This window comes from Pagrus major, chromosome 19 (assembly GCF_040436345.1).
Source record: "Pagrus major chromosome 19, Pma_NU_1.0".
NCBI lineage: Eukaryota > Metazoa > Chordata > Actinopteri > Spariformes > Sparidae > Pagrus > Pagrus major.
The window spans coordinates 19,720,377-19,743,811 of record NC_133233.1 but is presented as its reverse complement, the minus strand read 5'-3'; the positions used below and the strand labels follow the sequence as shown (position 1 = coordinate 19,743,811).

The 23,435-nt window shown below is 41.9% G+C and overlaps 2 protein-coding genes across 2 annotated transcripts in view; one reads left to right on the top strand and one right to left on the bottom strand.

The window, feature by feature from the left end:
* The window catches only part of esyt2b (extended synaptotagmin-like protein 2b), a 31,124-nt gene extending 21,463 nt beyond the window's left edge, over positions 1-9,661 (bottom strand). The window contains exons 1-5 of the mRNA XM_073488561.1: positions 9,275-9,661; positions 3,188-3,229; positions 2,525-2,659; positions 2,173-2,249; positions 1,508-1,580 (exon numbers count right to left, since the gene is read on the bottom strand). Of these exons, the coding sequence (XP_073344662.1) occupies positions 1,508-1,580; positions 2,173-2,249; positions 2,525-2,659; positions 3,188-3,229; positions 9,275-9,661 (714 nt within the window). The remainder of the gene's footprint in view (positions 1-1,507; positions 1,581-2,172; positions 2,250-2,524; positions 2,660-3,187; positions 3,230-9,274) is intronic.
* Positions 9,662-10,542: 881 nt separating this feature from the next.
* dync2i1 (dynein 2 intermediate chain 1) lies at positions 10,543-20,011 on the top strand. Its single transcript, XM_073488850.1, has 23 exons — positions 10,543-10,623; positions 10,861-10,914; positions 11,021-11,690; positions 11,783-11,850; positions 11,958-12,191; positions 12,285-12,350; positions 13,070-13,120; positions 13,405-13,636; positions 13,749-13,851; positions 13,994-14,123; positions 14,247-14,358; positions 14,435-14,529; positions 14,620-14,749; positions 14,870-15,042; positions 15,159-15,321; positions 15,958-16,071; positions 16,200-16,261; positions 17,203-17,254; positions 17,347-17,407; positions 17,707-17,806; positions 17,881-18,012; positions 19,151-19,374; positions 19,464-20,011. The coding sequence occupies exons 1-23, from the start codon at positions 10,609-10,611 to the stop codon at positions 19,633-19,635; spliced, it is 3,213 nt and encodes a 1,070-aa protein (XP_073344951.1). The 5' UTR covers positions 10,543-10,608; the 3' UTR covers positions 19,636-20,011.
* Positions 20,012-23,435: the final 3,424 nt, after the last annotated feature.

Sequence of the window (23,435 nt, the reverse complement as noted above, 5' to 3'; positions counted from 1 at the left end):
TCCTTCGTCATTGGTGAGATTAAATTAGCTCTCACAGACAGTGAGCTGGCGAACCAAAGCTTGTATTCTTGAATTTATCAGAGGTATGAACAACAATTAAATCGCGTACCGGATACTCGTTCTAGCTGTGTATGTACTCGCTGAACCCTGGTTCTTACATAGTCATGCATCATCTCTGTAGCGCCAAGCTTTGGGAAATGGTGCAGATTTATATCAGGTATTGATTTATCTGTCCTAAGGACTAACAAGGCCTTAAAGGCAGGGGACATACACCAGCAAATGACTGGAAAGGCAACATGCACATAAATAGATCTCCAATAAAGGAGTCATTTATGAAAGAGAAATGACTGCAATTTGAAATCAATCAGAAACGCAATTATTTTTGCAGGTTTAACAGAGCAGTAGCTGTGGCGAGGAGCGGACCACCATCATATTAAGACATGTGACAGGATGATATTAAATAAATAATATCAGTACCAATATCAATATCATCCAGCATTTAACCCCCCACTCCTCACAAAGCCATCACTAATCTCAGCGTTATAACCGAGTCAAATGCACCTGCTCTGTGTAACGTAAACCAGCTCAAGGAGGAGCGATGGGGACTAATGTATTAGTGGTTGATAATGAGCTGGGGAGATGCAGTATGTAGGTCTGCCTGAGTTATATAATGAGGCAACAAATGTCTCCAAGGGACGGCCCCAACAGCCATTGGTCTCCAAGGAGGCAAGCTGATTGTTTTTTTTCTGCAGGGTTTGTTCCACTGCAGCAACACGCAACAGGGTCAAGGACATTCAAGGACAACAAAACACACAAACACACTCGCACTACCGAGAGGAGGGGAAACTTCTCAAGGAAGATGCAAATGAACTATTATGTAAATCCATTATTTTTCAAGATTTTCTGTTTAAAGTGATGTTAATTACTTACATTAAGAGGAGGGGCTCAGTCTAGTAATATAATTATAATCTTTTACAGTAATTTAAAGTTAAATTTTACAATAAAACTGAGTCTGGTTTAGACATATACAACATATACAAGCTTTATTTTGAAGGGGTGCTGAGTTCGAAAAAAGTAACCAGGGCAGCAGAGAATTTCACAAAGGTTGATGGGACATTATTAGTACGGCCTCATCAGTATGGGTACACAGTATACATGAGTAATTTGTGCTTTCATACCAGCGTATGATGAAACGATGCACTCATGCTGAAAGCTTTTTATATGCAGACATCTAACAGACGTCACTGCACGGAAATAATGAGAAATAATGTCCTACTGAAAGAAGAAGAGCTTCTATGCAAATACCCATCCTGGCATTATGCACTGTTCAAAAATGTAACTTAAAGTCATCAGATATTGGAAAAAGCCTCTGACAGGACAGACCTTTACTTAAAGTCGCTGTGTCACTTTGTATCCAACGCTTCATGTTCCTGACAACCATTGTAAAGGCCAAGACTCATGGCAAGGGAAGATGTGAAACAAACAAACAAAAAGGAACTTTCCTTACCTGGATGCTCTTAATGCCAGCTTTGCAGTAGTAGCGTTTGATGTCCACATCAATCTCGGTGTTTCCAACAAAGCTGAGCGACAAAAACACAAAACATGTCTGATGAAAATCCTGTACCAGGGTTCCTTCACTTTTTGATCAATTTTAAAAGGCATGACCCTGGTGAAATTGAATCATTGTACTGACTTAATCCTATAATCACAGGTTGTTTTGAAACCCCATTTCTGATGCTTTTTATGGTCAGCATTTTTTCAACAATAGCCATTCAATGTATTTACATGCACTCCACTGATTTTACACATCAGAGTCTGATTCTTGGTTTTGGGGAGTGCTACTACATATAAGCCTTTTGTGGCTCTGGAAGGAATCTGACAAATTGCCTCAAGTGGTGTCACATCAGCCGCTACCAGCATAACACAGCCGAATCTCTGACTAAATTGTCGCCAATCAAGTTGCAACTGTGGATAATGTAGATATCAGTTTTTCAGAAGAAAGAAGAATAAGTGTAATAAAAAAGTCTTTATCACACAGTCCATCATGAGTCCAACAATGTTATATCAGTGGAGGACTCTTTCAAGGTCTTTGGAAACCATTTTAAACCACAATCATAAAGAAGCCACAGAGGTAAACCCCTTATGATTTCAACAGGGATCTGGTAGACTCACCTTATCTGTAGGTCCATGATGATCTGTCTCTTGTCCACGTTTTCTGTATAAACCTTGACCCCGTTGACCCTCAGGGGCTACACCGCAACACAGGAAAACATTATAGCTGCTGCACCACTCCAGTCCATCAACACAACACCGACACCTCCACCCCTCACAAAACCCCACGCGGTTACCACAAGGTTGACCCCTCCCCTGACCCCACATGGAAACTATTTATGAAACAAGCGCATATGTCAGCGACGTGCATGTGTACGTTCACGTTCTCACCAGCTGTCCCAATGGCACCTGCTGCCAGTAGCCTGTTTTGTCACTGCTGAAACAACACATGATCACAATGAGAGGGGCTCACTTTGTCTCCTATGTCGATCTTGCTGAAGCAGAAGGTGCTGAGGTGGGAGTTGGACTCCTTCACCGCTGGCTCGATGGTCTCGTGGAACAGTTTCTCCACAAACTGGCAGATGTAGGGCCACATCTGTTTCACTGTCTGAGGGGCAAACAGGGAGGAAAGGCTGAAGGTTACAGTCTTGATGGGACAAACAGGAAAAACATTGCCTTTTTCCATCATTTGATTGAAGGGCATGTACATGTGTGTGCTGTAAGACTTTGCAGGATCGTACAGGTACATCTCTCACACTGTGAATGATGGTAACTTTAAAATATTCAAAATGTTGTTCTATTTAAGTCACTCAAACAGATCAAGCAGGGTCCCACAAATTAAATTTTTATATCAGCGTCTAGATCGGTTCAAGGAGTACTCATGAGATCTTTAAAATGTACATCTAAGTGGTTGCCATGGGGATTTACAGGGGTCAATGTATTTCACGGTGCAGCAGAAACAGGGCTGCATGCTGCAAGTCAGGCGTGCTGCAGTGTACACAGTGAGGCAACACTCACAGCCCCAGTGGGAAGAGGAGCGACAGACATCCCATTTGCTCCAGCTTATAAAAAACAAGAAGGAAGGAGGGCTTCACTCAAGCAAACAAATTCAAGAGACAGCCGCTCAATTCTTTACCTTGTTTAGCCACTCGACTCGCTCTACGTCTGGGAAGTGGACCTGCAATAGAGAGAAGAAAGCAGATAATATCGAGTCTCTGGTGGTTTCAGTCAGGTTTCACATCTAATCTATGTGATGAGATTTGTTCCACTGGCAATCCGACGTTTAGTATGTTCAGAAAAACACAAGGCATCATATTTTGTTACAGCAATACAAGATCTGTACAAGCAGTACAGTTTAATTACACATTCATTACAACAAAATAGAGTCTGCAGCCTCACTAGCAGCTTTGTGGGGCTATGCTCTGATCACCATGTTTACAGGTTTGGAATGACAATGCTCACAAACTGATGCGTAAGCAGCAGGGCGGGGGGATTAGCACCAGCCACTAGCCAAATTCTGGTAAAATATGAAAGTGGCTGGTGGAGTTCAGACACAAAATAATTATGATTTGTTATTCGGTGGCTGGTGAATTTGATCATTTACCCGTCAGTGGCTAGGAGATGTTTTCATTTTAAAAAGATGATTTCCCAACCTGGTAAGAAGCTAAAATGTCTATCATGTTTATAATTGTAGTTATTACGAATCACTGGAAATGTTCTGTTTCCATTGGTGATTATGTTTTCTCTTCAGCCCCACTGATGTGCGGTTTGCTACAGGAATCTATTCTTGGCCCCATTTTGTTTTCCATTAGGAAACATTATCTGTCTGTTATCACTGCTACGCTGATGACACGCAAATCTACTTGTCCTTTAAGTCAGATAACGTTAGCTGTCTGAGCAGCTATTTGGGGAAAAGGAGGCTTGAAACTTCCTGCAGCTAAAGTCAGACATGGCAGAGGTAATGATCTTTGTCCTTGATCACTTAGAAAGCAAATGACAATCTTTCTTTGGTCCACTGGCAACCAATTTTAAATCTACAGCCACAAATCTAGGTGTCACATTTGATTAACAACTGACTGGAACCACATATCAACAATCTCATTAAATCATGTAACTTTCACCAAAGAAATATCAATAAAGTTAAATCAGCTCTGTCTTTTCAGGACCTAGAAAGACTTAAACATGCCCAATGCACTCTTTACATGCCTGAGTCAATACTCAGTGACTTGACTTCAGCAAGTGCAGAATGCTGCTGCCCATATTTTAAGACCACTCCTAGGTCCCATATTACTCAAATTGTTTTCTCGCTTCATTGGCTGCCAGTTAAATTCAGGATTGAATTTTAGGATTGTTTTATAAGTTTCATGGTCTAACATTGTCTGGACCCCATTTATATTACGGAGCTTTTGTTTCCCTATGTTCCAAATAGTAATCTAAGCTCTTCTAACCTATCTTGCTACCGTGCAGACACGATGCTGGATGCCGCTAAATCCTACACTGAAGTGAGCTGAAGTTCATTGCCAAACCCCAATGTCAAATTCTACTTTTGAAAAGCTTTCACTTTGTAATTCTGCTACACAGAAAAGTAAAAAGCTTGAAGATGACACATGGATATTCAATATTTAAATAAACCTGGCATTCAACATTGCTACAGCAATACAACAGTTTGATTTTACCACAATTACAGACACAATTCAAAGAAGACAGGGCAGAGTTTTGGGTTTTGATGGATGAGAGTTGCAGCAGCTCTTTGATATGGAGTGATTGCTCGATATAAAAGAAAAATGATGAAGGAAAAGGAAGAGGAAAAAAGTTTCAAACCAATCTTCAAGTTTTATCATCTTTGTGTTTTATAAAGATAACTGACAATCATTGCAAACCTTGAACGTATTTTTCTTCACATTTTGAACGTGAGCAAAATGCATTCCTGCCATGTTATTTGTATTATTTGTCCAAGACTATTGAGTTCACGGATAACTAAGAAACTAGAGTTAAGATTATTTTGGTATTACTTCAAAATAATTCCAATACCAACACATTTAATAGCTGTTTCACATTTCTAGACCTCCACAGATCCACACTATAACAGTGCTGTGGGATGGAGCTGCAGTTTGACTAATCTTCTTGCACGGTGAAAGTAAATCTGCCATTGATTTAACAAGAGGTAAAGGAAATGCCTGAAATGAAGTCAATACTGTGCACAAAGGTGTGCAGCGACGCACACACCACCTTCATAAATAACAGATAAACAACCCCGCCTCTCCATCACATTGAATTGAAGGTGTTTATTCCCTAATCTCAACAGTAAGACAAAGTGACGCATCTGGCTGCAGTGCTGGTGAGAAATGACATGTGGCGCGACAGCTACAAGGGACAGCCCTATTCCTCATGGAGGCAGCAAATGTGCTTATCCAGCATTTATGTCAAAGTGTGGATAAAGTAGAGACAAGCGCAGGCAGACAGGGAGCAGAACGTTCTGGTCAAGATGACAGATTCAGGCCTTTAGTTATTGTTATAGGGTTGAAACAATATAATTCTTTGGACGGGAGCTGGCAAGGCTTGATTATTACAGCTGACACAGTGACCTTATTCAGATAATGTAGGTGAAGTAATGGATGAATTTTTTCAGTTTGAAGTCCTGGTTGAGGAAACTGAGCTGTGCAGCAGAGAGTGGGAGAACAGCACCTTAATTATTCAGCCCGTTGCTGTATTGTCATTGGGGTTTATGTCTTTAGAGCGTAATTAATTAACAGCGTACTTGATTTTCCAACTGAGAGGTTTATTCTCCCTCCGCCTGAACTCAACACACTGAGTCTGGAAAGTAATCAGGACAAAGTCGAATACAAACTTGCAGACAGATTAGATATTATACGGCAGAGCTGCAACGCTAAGTTGATTACTCAATTAGTCAATCGAAAGAAAATGGATTGGCAATGATTGAGATAATTGATTTGTCATTTTTCAGGCGAAAATGTGAAACGCTTGCTGGTTCCAGCCTCTTAAATGTAAGGATTTGCTCTGTAAAAGAAGATTATTTGGATTTTGGACTATTGGATGGGCAAAAGAAGCAATTTGAATTTGGGTTTGGGGAAATTCTGATGAGTGTTTTATAGCAATTTACCACTTAGGTACACATCATTTTTTTTGGTTAATTTGTTCCTATGACAAGTTATTCATATTATAACTGACGTTAATACAATAATGTACATCTTGAATATTGACTGATGCTTCTATTTTACCATTTAAGTGTTAGAATATGGGTTTATTGGGGTAGTTCATGACAGGTGATATTGCTGTAATTCAGTTGCGCATGAGCATCAGAGCATTAGAGCTGGGATGTTGTAATTAATACTCAGTAAGTCCTCGTTAAAGTTACCTGCCTCGTTGAAGTGGAGCATGGCACAGTGCTACAGTATGTGTTGTCATTGTTTTAGCTAACTTCCTCCTCTCTGTGTCACCACATAAATGCAGAGCAGTAATCGGTCGACTTAGCAGCAAACATTTACTGCATGAACAGGGGGAGTTGAGACATGGGTTACTGACCAAAAGATCTAACAGTGGTTACTGTTGGAATGTAGAGCTATTTAACACTTATCTTAATAAAAATACATTACTTACAGCAGCTGTAATATACAGTAAATGAGACCTCATAAAAGTAGCACTTTCAGAGAGGCAGCAGACTATTACATTCAGCTGACATCATCTCCTGATTTCAGAGACATAATGCTGACCTTTCAAACTTGTACTTACATCTCATAAGTCACAAAGACATAAGAGCATCAACCTGTCTTCTATAACGCAGACAACCTGACTCCTCTGATCAACACAGCAATCAGAAAACTTATTAAACTGAGTTAATAATTTATGGATAGTGTCACTTTTGCCTCTATTTACTTTGCCATTTTCTACCTCTTCTCTAATCGTTTTATAGCCCACGATGTTTTATAGAAGAAGAAAAATGCCTTCTTTACCTAATTATCTAGGTGGCATTGTGAGAGTTTGCTCAAGGTGTTTCATTTATCAGTTGAATGAATTATGTCTGGGGTTCTCTGATTGGATAATTTAGCCAGTCTCTCTTTATCTTTATTGAATTGATGCCCATACATCCAACAAAGCAGATCAAAACATCATAGATTAATAAAGATACCAGCAGTTGATGAGACCCAAACCAATACTTGTATTGTAAGTAGCTGCTACACCTGTCAGCCAATGACTCACCCCCATGATTACATCTGAGTGTATTAACTGGGACAAGGAGGGGAACACTTCAGCAAAAGAAGTTTGTGGATGTGGGCACTCCACTAAAATAAGCCTTTGTGACAGCGCTGACGTGTCTATTAAGACTCACTGCTGCCCAGTGGGGAGAGCCTGGCACTAGCCACGATTGAGGAGCTATAACAGGTCAAAATCGACAGACCTGGTGACAGCGCCGTATCAATGCTGTAATCTGTGCTTAGCTTGTCAGTTTGGTGGTAATCAATCACTGTAAAGCCCTGGGAGGTGCAGTATGATTTCTTGCGTGACGAGTATGAAAAGCCATGACCAAAGTTACTTGTACTTGACTTTCAGTTTCTTCTATCATCGGCACACTTAAGACGGGGGGTGCTGAGGCCACTCAGTAATGGCTTTTTCCTCTAAGTGGGATGCTGCTGCTCTACCCCATCTACCTCTTCCATCCCTGTTTAATAGCCTCCCTAGCCATGTGTCAGCAGAATAAGCTTTTTAGTGTTTGCAAAACATGAGGCTGCACTGATCACAAACCAGCTATGGGATGGGTCTGATATGGAACATCCTGGATACATAGTTAGTTAAAGGATAAGTTCAACCAAAAATGAAAATTCAGTCATTATTTACTCATCCCCATGTCGATAGAAAGTCTGGTGAAGTTTCGCAGTCCACAAAACATTTTATGGAGCTTCACAGCAAAACAGTGTTGCAGCATTCTCCCATTCAACGAGAGGGATCTTTTTTGTTGTTTTCTAACATTTTAAAACAAGTCCCTATCTACTTTAGTCATTTAGGAAAATGCTGTTCTGCTGTGAGGTTCCAGAAATGTTTTATGGACTACGAACCTTCACGTGAACTTCCATCGGCATGAGAGTGACTAGACTCTGACTGAAGTTTTATTTTTAGGTGAAGCTCTCCTTTAAGTTAAGCATCTGAGACTTGATTCTGACTTTATTTTCAAGTTCATTTGAGCTGCATGTTGTGCTTGGAGAGAAATTGATTGAATGCAATATAGATGGGACTCCTGACACCATCTGGTGTCATTAAAGAGATTTTAGAGACAAGACATCCCTAAATTTCACTCCATTTTCCACACAGTGCACTAATAAATCTGACAGGGCCTCTACAGTGAATTCATCTCTGTCTCTTGAAATCCCAGTAGAGTCAGCATGGAAGAGAATATGGAATTACTGACACATAAACACTGTATAAACTTCATCCGGGAAACTAAGTGCATAAATTTATTATAACGCTAAAATGAAGCCAAGCCATTTACTTTGAGATGTTTCCCCTTCAAGCTATAATCGAGCTCCCTCCAGACAGCAGTTAACAACTTGGATTACATGCTGTCTTACAAAACCTCTTTCAAAGGCACCAGTGCTGGAGATGAGTCACATGGCATATGTCACACAAAAAAGACTGAACACTGTCTCTTCTTAGTCATCTAATATTTTTCTCTAAAACATAAACTATTATTGTGTTATTACCCAGGTTTTATTTTGTTTGGCTTCCCTTTGATTAGATTTACATACTGCTGGGGTCTCTGAAGTGGTTTCAGGAGATTCCCAAACAAAACCCCAAACACTAATCTGTTTAACCCTGACAAGGAAAAGTCAAGAGCTCCAGTGCTATCTGACAATCTAACAAGTGTTGCAGTAATAGAGTGAGTTACTGCAAGAGAGATAGCAGACTGAATCCCAAAATAACAGGGACCCTGTGGGCATGTTTCCTTTCCAGCGTGGTGTCTGGTTCACCATTGTACCCTGCTGTATTTAGACTGGGACTCAGTCTAATGTCACTGCTGGAGGAACAGCTGCTCCATCACAGCTTTACAGCTCAACTCTGCTCCTCATGCTCTTGTCAGCTGATTGCTTTTTCCTGGAAACTCAAAAATATTGATCGCAAATATAACACATGCGCTTCAGAGAAAACAGCCCGGCGTGGGGATAAACGACTGTGGGCACTGCTTCGTGTGCTGTGTTTCTCAGTGTCTTACCCATGGTGGTAAATCAGAGGTCGTCAGACTCTGCTTGACACTTCTCTCCTCTTGCTCAAAGAAAGCAAGAGCTCGGTTCAGACGGCTGTGCTTCCCTCCTGTGTTTCTCCTCCACCAGAAAAAGACGACAAGTCCGATCAACAGCCAGCTGAAACTGAACTCAAAATAGCCCAGTGCGTAAATGGGGAAAATGAGAACAAACGTTTTAGCGAGGTGGACCCAAGTCTGGGTCAGCTCGCTCGTCGAGGACACCGGGGTGTCATCGGGTATGTCCCCCGCTGAGGGATGGGGAAAGTTGGGCTGAACCGGGTTAGGCACTGCGTGTCCATTCTCCTTGGGTGACGCGGGGCTCGCACTGTGTGAATGGGCTCCTCGTACACCTGTCATGTTGTCTCTAGACATGTCTCTGTGCTCTGGAGTCACGTCTTCAAACTGTTAAAACGCGGATAAGGTTGGGTGACACGGTTCCCATGTGCGAGCGGACCGAAGCGGTTCCTTTTGGGGGGGGACCCTGTTCTCACGTTGGCTCACCCGCACGCCGGCCCATCGCCCTCGGAGGAAGCGTTGGCATTGACCACTTCAGTGTCCGTAACGATTAAAATCTTGAGGATACATTCCCTTGGTGTAAATGGGCAGCTGAGGCAGTCCTGTCCACAGCTCCAGTCGAAATGATCATCTCCAAAAACGCACAGGGATCACGCACCGTGCGCTCCCAGTCAGAGCCTGTAGCCTAGCTAAAAAGGAAAAATACCGCCATCTGCTCGTCACTCGCCGTAAACACACCCTGTGATTATCAACTGCAGCAATACTTTGGTAATGTCTAGTACATGTGAAAGAGCTCATATTAAAAAAACAAATACATAGAATTGGCTGTATTTCAAGCAAATACGCATCTTATTAGCTATTAGCTAGCGAGCTATCAAATGCCAGAGCACCTAAAATCTAATCGAGCACAGAGAAATCGATCACCAGACGAGTTTTCTTCATAGCAAAATTTCGTAAGTGAACCCAACTACAGCTAAAAGCACCAGGTGTAGCCTCTTAGTGTCAGTCGTTATGATAGTTTAAACAACATTCAAACATTTTCTTACTTAAGATACAAATTTACTGATAAAGTCGCCTACCGTTGCCAAGGCAACTGGCTGTTGATTCCAGGGACTGCTCTGTTGCCGATTAATAAGCCTGTTGTCAGGCTGAAGTGACGCGATCTCCTTGGTTTCAACTAACTGCGCTTGCGCACTAGAGATTTAGCCATCATGGCGGCGTCATTACAAAAATATGAGCTAATTTTCGGCGATTGAGAGGCTTCAGGAATAAAAAACACAGATGAGAACATGCACAGCGACAAGGTAAGAGCTCTATCTTTTAACTTACCCTAGTCGGACTACCTGGGAACTGTATTTTTTAGTAACTTAGATATTGTCTTGCCCGCCGTGGTTGTTATCAAACGTAAGTTACCCTAAGAAATACATGTTGTCTTGCTAACTAGCATAACTTTGAGTTGATTTCATTAAAATATGTTTATGTTGTCTTTGAATAAACGTTGTTATGGTCATCCAGTGAACACAAAAAATATATTGATTTAGAAAGTAACCAGGGAAGACACATGGAGACCGGCTGACCTGAGAAGACACATCAGGGTAAGTTTTTGAAAGCATTACAGAAGGAGAGGATCCAAGCTGAATGTCTATCAACAGACAAAATTACATTTAAATATACATGTAAATGTATTGTCTTGTCTTTTAGGAGGAAGGACCTGGTGATGAGAGAAAGCACCGTGGTGGGGAATCCACAGAGAGACGCCGCAGAGAAGAGAAAGATTCGAGGCGAGAGAGAGACAAGCAGAAGGAAAGGGAGAGTACTAGAGAGAGGAGAGATGAAGATGAGAGAAACAGATATGCAGATCAACGAAAAGAGGGCTCACGGGACAGGAGAGGTGAGAAGGAAAGGGACAGAAGAGATGATAGGGATAGAGAAAAGAGAAGGGAAAGGGAGAGGTTAGTAGACGGAAAGAGGTACGATGATGATTACAAAGAGAACAGAGACAGGAGGCGAGATAAAGATGAAAAGCACGAAAGAGAGAGGGATAAGGAAAGCCACAGATACAGGGAGAAAGAGAGGGAAAGAGGCGGAGAGAGACGCCACGACGAGGAGAGGGAAAAAAGGAGGGAAGAGCGAGACAAGGAAAAAAGGAGAGAAGAACGGGACAGAGAGCACAGGACTGAGAGGGAGAGAAGGAGACATGAGGTGAGTGGAGAAGGAGAAAGAGAACGGATAGAAAGGCATGAAAGAGAGAAGAGAGAGCGACATCGAGAGAGAGACAGGCGCAAAGACGAAAATGAAGACAAGAGGAATGACAAAGAAAGACGAGACAGACATGGAGACAGAAAAAATTTGGAACTGATGGAGGAAAGAGGTACGGCCACAAGAATGTGTAAGCCAAGATTGCCATGTTCATAGGATTATTATTTCTATATGGGGTCATCATTCATATTTATCTCGTTTCAGAGCAAAAAGAAGAACATAGAAGACATAAAGAGGAGAGAGAGAGGAGACACAAAGAGAGAGGATATCACGTAAGCACCTCCAGTAACACTATTTGCATTTTACATAAATAAACATTGTGTGTTAATGAAGCTGTGTCAAAATCCTTTGGTTCTCATCGGCTTCTGCTGTTCTCTAGGATGAAAAGCGGAATCACGACAGTGAATCCAGGGGGCATCGAGACTTAAAGGGGTTGGGAGAAGACGCCAGGCATCACCGTGGTGACAGAGAGCGAGCAGAACCTGACAAACACAAAGAGAGAAGGCACAGAGAGGAGGAGGAGGAGGAACAGGAAAGAAATCATCACAGAGACAGAACAAGCTCCAAGAAATCAGCATCTGATAAAAGTCACCAGCAGGAGACTAAAACTGAGGTTTGTATGCACATAAGTTGCATGTTGATTCTTTTCATTTTCTATATATGATTCCTGAATGGTATGATATTTTGTGTCATTTTTGTGATCCAGGATGCAGCAAAGGTATCTGAGCAGCAGACAACTAGTGTAAAAGATGTAGGAGACACAGAGGAGCCTGTAAGATGCTTGGTTACTTTGCTGTGCATTTTGGGGGGTGATATGTTTTTGGTCTGGCAGTTTCTTATTCCTTATTGAATACTTGCTTAACCTACATTTTCTTTGCTTGCATGAACGAAAGAAAGCCATATTTCTATATCTTTATTTCATAGAGTAATGAGCTGAAACTGAAATAAATAATCTTGAGCTGGTTGCAGGTGAACTGGTCTTGTGAGTCGTCTGCTGTCTGCACTGCGTGCTGTGCACTCCTCTTCTACAGTATTTTCTTCTTCACTGTAGCACTGAATGACCACAGAGAGTTTTTGCACTCTTATTTAAAGTTGCAATATGTAAGAATTTTAATTGAAAACATTCAAGCATGAATTAAATTATCAATAGAATGTGAAAAATAACTTGATTTAATGACGTATTAGTTAGCCTACTATGTTGCAGAGATATCTACTGATATTGGCATGCTAACCAGCTGGCCTGTTCAAAGCTCCTGCGCTAACAATGTAAACAACAACACTCCCCTGGTTGCCTGTGCTCCCAGTCCTATCTACTAGCTGTACGGCTAACTGAGCTGGCAGTTAGCTGCAGTTATCAGTTACTCTGGTGATATACTGCTTCCTAATTGTTTTGAGTCCGATATCAACAGGTGGCCAATTCTTACACATTGCACCTTTTAACTATTTAAGATATTTAATACTTCATCCATTTATTGTACATCATGGCTGCAGGTTGTCAATGATGAGGATTTGGCTGACCCAGAATATGAGGATGACTTTGAGGTAATAATACAGCCTTTTACCTCACCATATACTGTGGAACCCAATCACAATTCTGCTGTTTTCTTAACATGTTTGTCTCATTCTTTTTGTTCTCCAACATTTATTCACTCATTTTGTGTTACCTTTGCATGCTGTAATCGGTTTACACTCTAAGAAACTGGTGAGTATTCACAGCTTTCATGAGTGCATCCATTTTTATTGTCATTAGATGCAAAGTCTGCGCTCACGGACATTTTGTGTTAGGAATATTGCAGTAATGAGCGATGGGATTTCTCCGTTTAAAGGAGTACGAGGAGGATTTTGAGGAGATGGATGAGAGCGCAAATGAAGGTGAGGACGAGAAGGAGGAACAGCGTTCAGAGGCGGGTGAGGAGATTGAGGAACTCACAGCGCAAAGGAGAAAAGAAATCGAGGCTATTCAGAGAGCGATGAATGAAGAGAACGAGAGAGTTGGAACAGCTCAGTCCAGACAAATTGAGAGCAGAGAGGAGGAGGATGGGCCTAAATGGTCCCGAGGTACAGTTATTTATTATGTTCTTTCTTCCCAAATTCTTCTAGCTAAAGCTAATGTTATTTCATGTTCATGCAGAATTATAGATATAATGCATCTTTTCTGCTCTTTTAATAGGGTCTGAAAAGAACCAGAGTAGAGCCTCCCAGCGTGGAAAGTTTATCGACTTTGTGGCCGCAAAACAGCGTGAAGTGAGCAAGAAAGTTGCCACAAAACAAAAGTAGGTTTACTTCAATAACATTAATTATAAATGTATAGTTTTAATACGATTGGATGCTCATGGTGAGTCACTTTTTAAGATTTTTTAGCACAGTGTATGTGTTCTTTAATTTACCTTCAACGTGTATTTTTTCTGACTACAGGAAACGCAGCACAGAGCTTCTTCGCTTAATCGATCTGGATTTCTCGATGACACACTCCATTTTGGATCTGCCACCAGTTAATGAATATGAAATGTATATTAGAAACTTTGGAACTGCAAACACAAAGCAGGTCAGTGTTTAATCATGTTGTCTTTTGTTGTTTACACCTATACCTTTAACAAAATTGTAAAAGAGTGAAGAAAAATATAGTCCATGTCTAAAATAACGTGTGTGAAAATGTCGTCCTTGTCAGGCTTACGTTCAGTGTAATGAGGATAATGCAGACAGAGACATCCAGACAGAGGAGATAGAAATGTGTGAGAAGTGGACTCAGCATCCTCCGGAGCACAAAGGAGCCTGTGGAGGTAAGAAACAGCCAGGATTTTTCTGATGAAGTCAGTGTTTGCATCTAGACTTCAATAACTGTCTTTGTTTTGACAGATCCGAACCTCTCTCAGGAAGCAGGAGACAAAACCATGAACGAAACAAACTTTGATTCCCAGCAACTTACAGCGTTTCTGCGCTCAGCCGCACAGGTTATCTTTTTAATCATACACAGACTTCCTACTGTATGAAGGTTTTTGTGCCCGAAACTAATGCCTGCTGTCTTTTGTGACTCAATCAAGGTCATGGTGGTCCTGCTGGAAGAGGATCGAGCTGAGAGTAAATCCCTGAGGAAGCTCAAGTCTCAAACAGACGTGCTGTCTTTCAGCGATGGAAGTTTACAGCTCAACACTAAGTTGCCTTTTCTTTATGGTACACACACTATTTAACACGTTTGTTGTAAACCAGTGCAAATGTGCAAAATATGCTGTCAAAACCAGCTCATACATGGTAGCTCCTCCCATGGGTTGCAACGTTTCTGATCAATCATAGGTCGCAGTGTCAGCCTGGTGCACTTCTCGCAGGTCCAGAGGCACACCATGATGTCAGTCCACGGCCCTACGACTAAGCCCAGCGCTGTGCGTCTTGATAGCTGCACCATAATCTGCATCTGGAACATCTGGGAGCCGTCTAGACCTCAAAAAGTCCTCGTCTACGAATCAGAGGTGACATTTTCACATTCCTTTTTCAGTTAGAGCAAAGGTAGTTGTGATAAATATCTTACTTTTACTGATAACATGCAACATGCACAGGTAAACCTTTTTTATACTCACTGCTGCAGGTCCAGTGTTGTTGCTTCAGCCCTGGAAAGGCCATATTGGTGTTTGCAGGCACCTCAGTCGGCTCTGTGGTGCTGTGGGACCTGAGGGAGCACGCCGGTAACCATTACCGCTTGAAGATAGGAGAGGATGAGTGGACTCTCCGACAGCCCACCTTCTCTACTGGTATGTTATAGATGATAGTTCATTTTTTTGTCAATATATGGTCATGGCTGGATGAGAGGATAATAGCACAGATGTACAGTATACTTTCTTTGAGACTTTTTTCAATTTTTCATGCGCCCACTGATGCGCTGACTGATGCCCAGCCTCCCTTGTGTAAACTCATGAAGTATGTCTGGGCCAATGGCAGGCTAGAGAAAAAAATGTCAGCCCTTGGTGGATTAAATTAAATTCCCTTTATGGCTTTTTTTCTTTTGAGTACACTGGAATCAATAATTCTTTATTATTTTCAAGACTTACAGATACCCTATTTCCCTGAAATATACTATGTCATTGGTCAAGCTAATTTCCACAACCTTACAGCGAGCATGTGTTTACAGAGCCTTTTTCATCTGCCTTTATTTTAAGAGCATAAAGCCCTTTAATCTTTCACTTGGCTGTGCACTGCAATCTCAAGGAAATACATGTCAGCAGGCGCTAAATGGCAGACATCCATATTCACTGTATATATACTGTACAGTGATTGAGTACAGCCGCTGCCCTTTCAGTCACTTAAAGTTCAGAGGCTGTTTCTTACGTAACAGTGGGGCTGATTCAGTGTGTGCTGATATCCTCTCTTTTGTCACCTTGTCAACACAGATGCGGTGATGGCTGGCTCAGGCCATTTCTCATGCGTGACATCTGTAGAAGTTGTCCCCTCTGCTGTAGCCGGGGGGCTGCAGTCAGAGGTCCCCCTTTTGGCATCTGAGGAAGGTATGGAATGGTGTAGGAGTGGTAATCCCATTGATGAGGATCATGTGTATCATTTTCTAAATGTGAGATATGTTTTTGACATTCACAGTTTGTTTTATACTTAACTGCTATTCTGTTTCATAATCCAGAGTCGTCAGGATTGTCATTCCAGCTGGCTTCTCTGGACGAAAGCGGGGTTTTAAATTTCTGGGTAGGTTGGGCAACATTGTAGTGCATAAATAGCACATATTTTTATCTACAGCAGAGGTTTTCTAGCTGTGAGGCATCCCTCACCTGGGGGGGTTCAGGGAGGACGAGATGGATAGTGGTGAGGTGAAAGTGACAGGTGCATGCCTGTGTTAGAAAAACAACAGGAAGTGAGTTACTGTGGTTTGGCCGGGTGACTTGGCCCGTGCATTAACAGGGTCAGCAAGTGCAGCAGAAGTAACGACAACACACAACTCATGGAGGCAATTGAGGTACTTTCAAAACCATTAAAAACGATCCCTCTGAGAGTTATAATTCAGTCAAATATAAACACACAGACATGATACACATTTTTCAGCTTCAGTTTGACTTACACGTCCAGGTGATCTCTTATTTTCAGTTTACATTGCAAATAAATGTATGTAAATCTGCTTATAAGTCATAGAAATAAGATGCTTCCTTATACCTCCAGAACTTGCCATCTTCACCATCAAAGACACCCATTGATAGATGTCAGTACATCCATGGATATATTGTAAAGAAGAACTATTAATAAGTAATTTGGCATACTGTTAATGTGCCAATTTGCCATATTTTGACTAAATATCAGCAAATTGTATTCCACTGACTCAATGTCACCAATATACTTTTTGTTTACATCCCTCCCAAATTATTGGAACTGTAGTTTCAAAACTTTCTGCATGATTTAAGTGTAATTAAGGCAAGAAGTAATAATAATATTAACAAAATCCATTAATATTAACCATTTTTGGACATTACTAGGCTTAGAATGGCACTCTCTGTTGTCATCTGTCCATTTATATTCAGATATTCGCCCTGTGTTGAAAACCTGTAGACGGGGTGACTTTGGAAACTTCTTTCCCCACACAAACAATAAAGTTATGCCACAATGGACTTCCTTGTCTTCCTCTTCGTGTCCTTTAGGTGGTGGTGGAACTCCCAAAAGCCAACGAGGCGGGCTCCCCAACAGATCTCGGTAGGGCAGTCACGTTTTAGAGCACGAACATACTCAGCTTTCTCACACATGTGGGCCCAGCTTCAGCCTCCCTCTTGTTCTCTCTGTCGCAGGTCTCAGGCCCGGGGGCAAAGTAAAGTTACTCCACAGCTCCTCCCTCCTCACCGCTGAGAGGTGAGATTGATAAATAGCTGTTGATGATCATCCGTCACTGCCAGCTCAAAATACCCCACAATGTCTTTCCCCAGTGGAACACAGCTGCTCAGTGGTGGTCATTTGATCTTGTTTGTTATGTACCGTGGGGTGTTGTTTGTGTCACCTCAACGTTTGATGGGAACATATCTGTGGTCATATATGTGCAGTGTGAATGTGATGCAGTGTCGTGTTCCGCTGTTGCACAGTTTGTTTTAGGCTGGGAATGTTGTGACCTTTCACCTCTGGTTTGGCTTTTTTCCCCCGCTCTCGGCTCTCAGGGTCTCACCACGAGATGCAGCGAAAACAGGGCCGTCACAGACTCTTCATTTAAAGTTCCTTCCAACAGACTCCAATCATTTCTTTATCGGCACCAATATGGTGAGCATAATCTTAATAACAGTTGTGTTTTTTTTGTCATTTTGTGACAGTGTATTAATATAATTTCTGTCTAGGGTCTGGTCAATCATGGAACGAGTCACGGTTTGAAGGCTCCACCGAAGTTTTACAGGTTTCAGGAGGCTGGAAGCCGACCTGTCGACGTCAGCTCCATCCACTTTTCTCCCTTCATTCAACACTTGTTCTTGGTGAGAGTGAAGTTTTTTGACGATAAACGGACTTTTGTTATTTTGGCACGTCATTGGCCGAACAGGCTTTAAAATGAAATATCTGCATCAACCCTAAATGAACATTTCTGCTGCTATAGCAGGCCGATAAGATGCTGCTTTAATTATGTGCACACGACACAAACCATTGACTAAATTTTCTTTTTTATTTCACATTTTGAAAAGCACTGTATGTCTGCATCAGGGGGTCATCACGAGAAGAGTACTACACTACAGGAGACACTTGATCACTCTGCAGTTCGTTGGGGAAAAAATACATGCATATATCAGTATTTGCATCAGCAGTTGGCCAAAAAATATTGGTGTATTAAATACTGGCAAAGATCCAGTATCTTGCATACTTAGCTGAAAGGATTAAATGCTGTGCACAAAAGCAAAGAGACTACACTAATTTTTCAGGCTGATTTGATTATGATCCATTCCAAAGATTGTAATTATTTGAGTTTGAGTTAAAGGAACAATTTGTAAGATATGGCCAGCATTTTAGTGCAACATTATCAACAGAGTGTGAAGATCAACAGAGTTGACGTTATGTCAAAGATGTCTACTGAAGTTAGCATGCTAACCAGCTAGCCCCAGCCCAGCCCTTCTAGAAATACCACTTTGTACCAGCAAGAGGCGATAGTCTGATAACCCCCGTAGTTTCAGCTGGCAGATAAATGCCACATGTTAGTGTATTAATTGAACAAGATAAACAAAATCTGCCAAATCATATTGAGCTGAGCCTTGTTGCCCCTGATGACTCCCCCTGTGATTCGAGGTCCCGGTCCTGGCAAACTCTAGGGCCACTGGCTCCATGGCTTACTGAGCCATGAGCTAATTAGCCAGCGGTAGTTAGTTACAGCCAAGGACATCTAGCAAAGAGGAGCAGTTGTCAGTTACTCTGGTGATTTGCTGCCCCTAATGTTTTGGGAGCTACCTACGAATTCTGGCCATATTCTACAAATTATACCTTTAACTTTATTGCAATTTCAGCGAATACCAACACAATAAACGTGCCTCATAGTGCAGACAGGACAACCATAAACATAAAAGAGAAGCTGAAATAGTAATGTACTATATATTATGCCTTGTAATCTTTTTTGTGTCTTTATTCCAGGTGGGTTGTGGGGACGGCAGCATCAGGCTGCACACAGTCAGCCATGAGCAGCCTGTTGCAGAGTGGAAGAACAGTACAGCTGGTGAACCAGTGGTCTCACTGCAGTGGGCCCAAACCAGACCATCAGTCTTCTGTGTGCTCGATGGAGCCTCTAACCTCTACATATGGGACCTGCTGAAAAACGACACTGAGCCTGTTGTCACCGAAAGGATAAATTCTGACAGGTAACACCAGCCAGACATGATGGATGATTTAGAGGTATTTTTGTGCTGTTGTATTGATATGCGGTGTACATGTTCTGCTCTCTTCTCAGGTTGACAGCCATGGTGGTGTTTGGAGACTCAGGACAACAAAATACATATTCAGGATTAGCACTGGCTCATGAGTCAGGAACAATAGAAATGCACTATTTCACAAGAAGTTTCACCGCACCTATTCCTGAGGAAGAGGAGAAGTTGGAGAGAATGATGACCGAAGCCTTCTGAAACAATGCTGATAGACTGATGTTTGTGTTTGGATCAGAAGATTTGCTGTATTTTTTGACTCCAGTAGAGCATGAAGATCAATTTATAAATCTTTTTTTTTTTCAAAGTCCTGTTGTAGTGTGTTTTTTCTCTTAAGTTGATGACACATGTCTAGAGAGATATTATATTAGCTTAAGAAGATTGTGACTAAATACCAAAGATCCTCCATAGAGCCACAATTTGTTTAATGTCCTCCATAAATACATTATACGAAACATCATGTAAATGTCTGTTGATGTAAATATTTATACTGTTTGATACTTATACTGTTGTTTGTAAAATATTTGTATGGTATTAACAACTTTAATTTTTATACAATAAACTGAGTATATCTGTAGCTATATGTTATGTTATGTTATGTTATGTTATGTTATGTTATTCTAATGGTGAAATAATTAATGTTTTATTAATTATATTTGCCTAAAAGTATACAAAATGTAACACACTGTGTCCTGGAGATATTAATGTTGTTATGTTATGTTATTCTAATGGTGAAATAATTAATGTTTTATTAATTATATTTGCCTAAAAGTATACAAAATGTAACACACTGTGTCCTGGAGATATTGTGTTGCTGTGATGTCAGCTGTGCGACCTGCAGCCATGGATGTAGCCGAGCAACCGGTTGCCTAGCAACACAGCCTGAGCTCTTTGACGTCGGGTCCTGAGAGAACAAACTTTTAGCTAACTCACGCTAGCTTTGTTAATTGTTTTAGCTAAATACACTTAAACTTCTATGGATTAACGACATACTGCCGTATCCGGGCTATATAAATACTGTGTGGAAGAAGGTAAAAAGAAAGTTTGACTTAGTTTAGCCACCTTTTAGGCTGATATCAAACGTTATAAATCTTCAACTTTATAGAAGAGCTAAAGGGATGTTAGCTAAGCTAACCTTCATCTCAAAGAGTAGCTAAAAGGTGAGTTGTGTTTGTTCATTGTTCAGTTGTATTATGTCGACTTGAGTTAAAACCATGTTTTTTGTTTTGTTTTTTACACTTTTTAATTCATCTAACTAATGGAGGACTAGACTACCAAAAGCAAATAGAAATCAAGAAAAAGTGAAGAAATGACTCAATAAATAGACTACATTAATATGCCAAAAATAATATTGAAAATAAATGTAATAGATTGATATTCAAGTTTTTAATTCCCCCCCCCCCCAAAAGGTTAGTGAATGAGTCCACTGTAGAAAGTGGTGAAGATGGTGGCCCCAGGTGAGGAGACAGGACCAACAACAGTTGTCCTCCCCACCCTGACGCTGCTGTCTGGGAGTGGGACAAATGGGCGGACACTTGGAAGGCAGAATGTGTTTAAGCAGGACTCGAAGCAAGCTATGGCCAAGGTAGACCATGTCGACATGATGCTTAGTTGCTTTGATCAGTTTCAGAGTTTCTAAACACCTTCTATGCTTTCTCTGTGTCTGACTCTAGGTAAAGACAAAGCAGCATGTATTCACTCATGGCCTCCATCACCTGCATCACCTTTCCTGTGACAGCCCTGTGCATTTCATGATGTATTCTGATGCTGCTGCAGCTTTCATTAGCCTCCATTCAGACAGCACAGCTTGCCTTTACAACTTTGATGGCCAGAAGCTGACTTCCATACCACACCTCCCCTTCATGGGCCTGACTGCCACAAAGATCTCCGGCTGGCTGGTAGGTTGGGGCCCAGGGCCTGTCTTCACACTTCTGGACAGTGATTTACACCCTCTGGATGCTGCTCACGATGCCCTGGACATCCGTGTATGTCAGGCTGCAGAACATCCAACAGAGTTGGTGACTGCAGGTGCGGGGAACGTTTGTGTGTGGTCGGTGATGCTCATGAGGTGTAAGGTGAAGATACAGGAGGGGCTGCAGCACAGCACATTCACTCACATGGCATTGGCTCCTCCGCGATCTGACAGGCCCCACAGAGCCTTCGTCGTGTGCGGGCGGGTTGTGACAGTAGTCGACCTCAGTGCCGGGAAGGTTTTGGAGCACAAGAGGGATCTCTGCTCACGGTGTGTATGGAAGCATGTGATGTGATTGCTAGAGTCTTTGATTTTTTTTCTCAAAAACATTAACAAGCTTTGTTTTACAGAGATATCACCGCGATGGTGTTCTGCTCTCAACAGGACTGTTTGATCATTGCCACTGAAGATCTGTCCATCAGAATATGGAGTCCAGATTGGGAATTACGGGTGACTTTTGTTGGACATAATGGTAAAGTCCAAATGTTTTTCCGCACTCTTTTTGTCCTTCTTCATGATTGTACTTAATTTTGTACTGTTCTGTTAACAGCAACAACGATTAGTTGATTAAAAGAAAATTAAATGCCAGCTATTTTGATAATCGATTTATCGTTTCAGTCATTTTTCAAGCAAAATTGACAAACGTGCTGGTTCCAGCTTCTTAAGCTTTAAGACACGGACACATTTTAAGTCCTGGCCGAAAAAACTGAGCTGTACGGCAGAGAGTGGAAGCACAGCATCTTGATTAATCAGCTCTTTTCTGTGTTGTCATTAGGGGTTATGTATTTAGAGTGTAATTAACAGTGTGCTTGGGTTTTCCAAATAAGAGGCTTATTCTCCCGGAAATCAAATTTAATTATTTTTGCAGTCTTAGCCCTAGTTCTGTCTCTTTGTGTCTAGGTGTGGTGAACTCACTCTTCTACTGCCCTCCATTAAGCATGCTGTTCTCAGCCTCTGTGGATTTTACGATCCGTTGCTGGAACGTCGAAGAAGGTGATGTGGTCGAGTGCATCCACACAGAGCAGAAACACCCTCCATTGTGTATTGGAGGCAACAGAATGGGAGACACTTTCTTCTCCTTCTCTCACCAGGGAGTTGACTTCTGGACCATCAGAGCCTTATACACCCTCCACTGTGAACTCAAAGAGGAAGAAAGAGCCCCGCTGAGACAAATCCTAGTTTCCCCCTTCCCTGCTCCTTACCCTAAACGAGTTCTCTGCGTCAGCGGGGAAAGCAATATCACACTTGTGGCTGCAGAAACAGGAACAGTGTTGACCTACTTCAAGGCAAAGCAGAGGATTTTGTGTGCTGACTACTGCCTGCAAAAAGAGATTCTGCTGGCTCTGACTGAGACAGGTACAGTGCTCCAAGCCAACACGCTCACTAATCCAATCACTTTGATGCAAGAGTGGGAGGGGAGAGGCCAGGGGCCCTGGCGGCGGAGGGACAATGTGACACAGAATGATGCCCAGAATCTGCCCATCCCTGGCCAGGCATGCTGCTTGGTACTATACAGTTACCTGGCTGAAACACAGGCAGCTTTAGAGGAGTGGAGGAGTTTGCAGGAGAGACGAGGATGCATTCACAGGAATAAAGCGGCTTTAGATGATGCCAAGAATAAGTGAGCAATCCTTCTACTTTCAGTAAATATAATATGTGTAAAATATCTTTATTTCAGCAAATGTGATTGTACTTTTGTTCTTGAGGCAGGTTTTTAATCATTCTCGGCCAAAGTGGAGGCTGTGTGAGTGTTGTGAAGATGGATGATGGGAAGGTCTTATACCGTACTGCAGCACACCATGGCCAGAGAGTCACCACAGTACAGGTGCACCCTGAGAATGGCTACCTGCTCTCCACAGGTATTTCCGAATATAACTTTATTGCCTTTGAATTCTTGTCAGTGTTACGTAACAGCTTTACCCCAATTCCCTCAGGTGAGGACATGAACGTGGTGGTGTGGAGGGTGAACCCTTATGTCCAAGAGTGTCTCAGCCAGCAGCTGAGCCTGCACTGTGGCCAACCTCTAGTC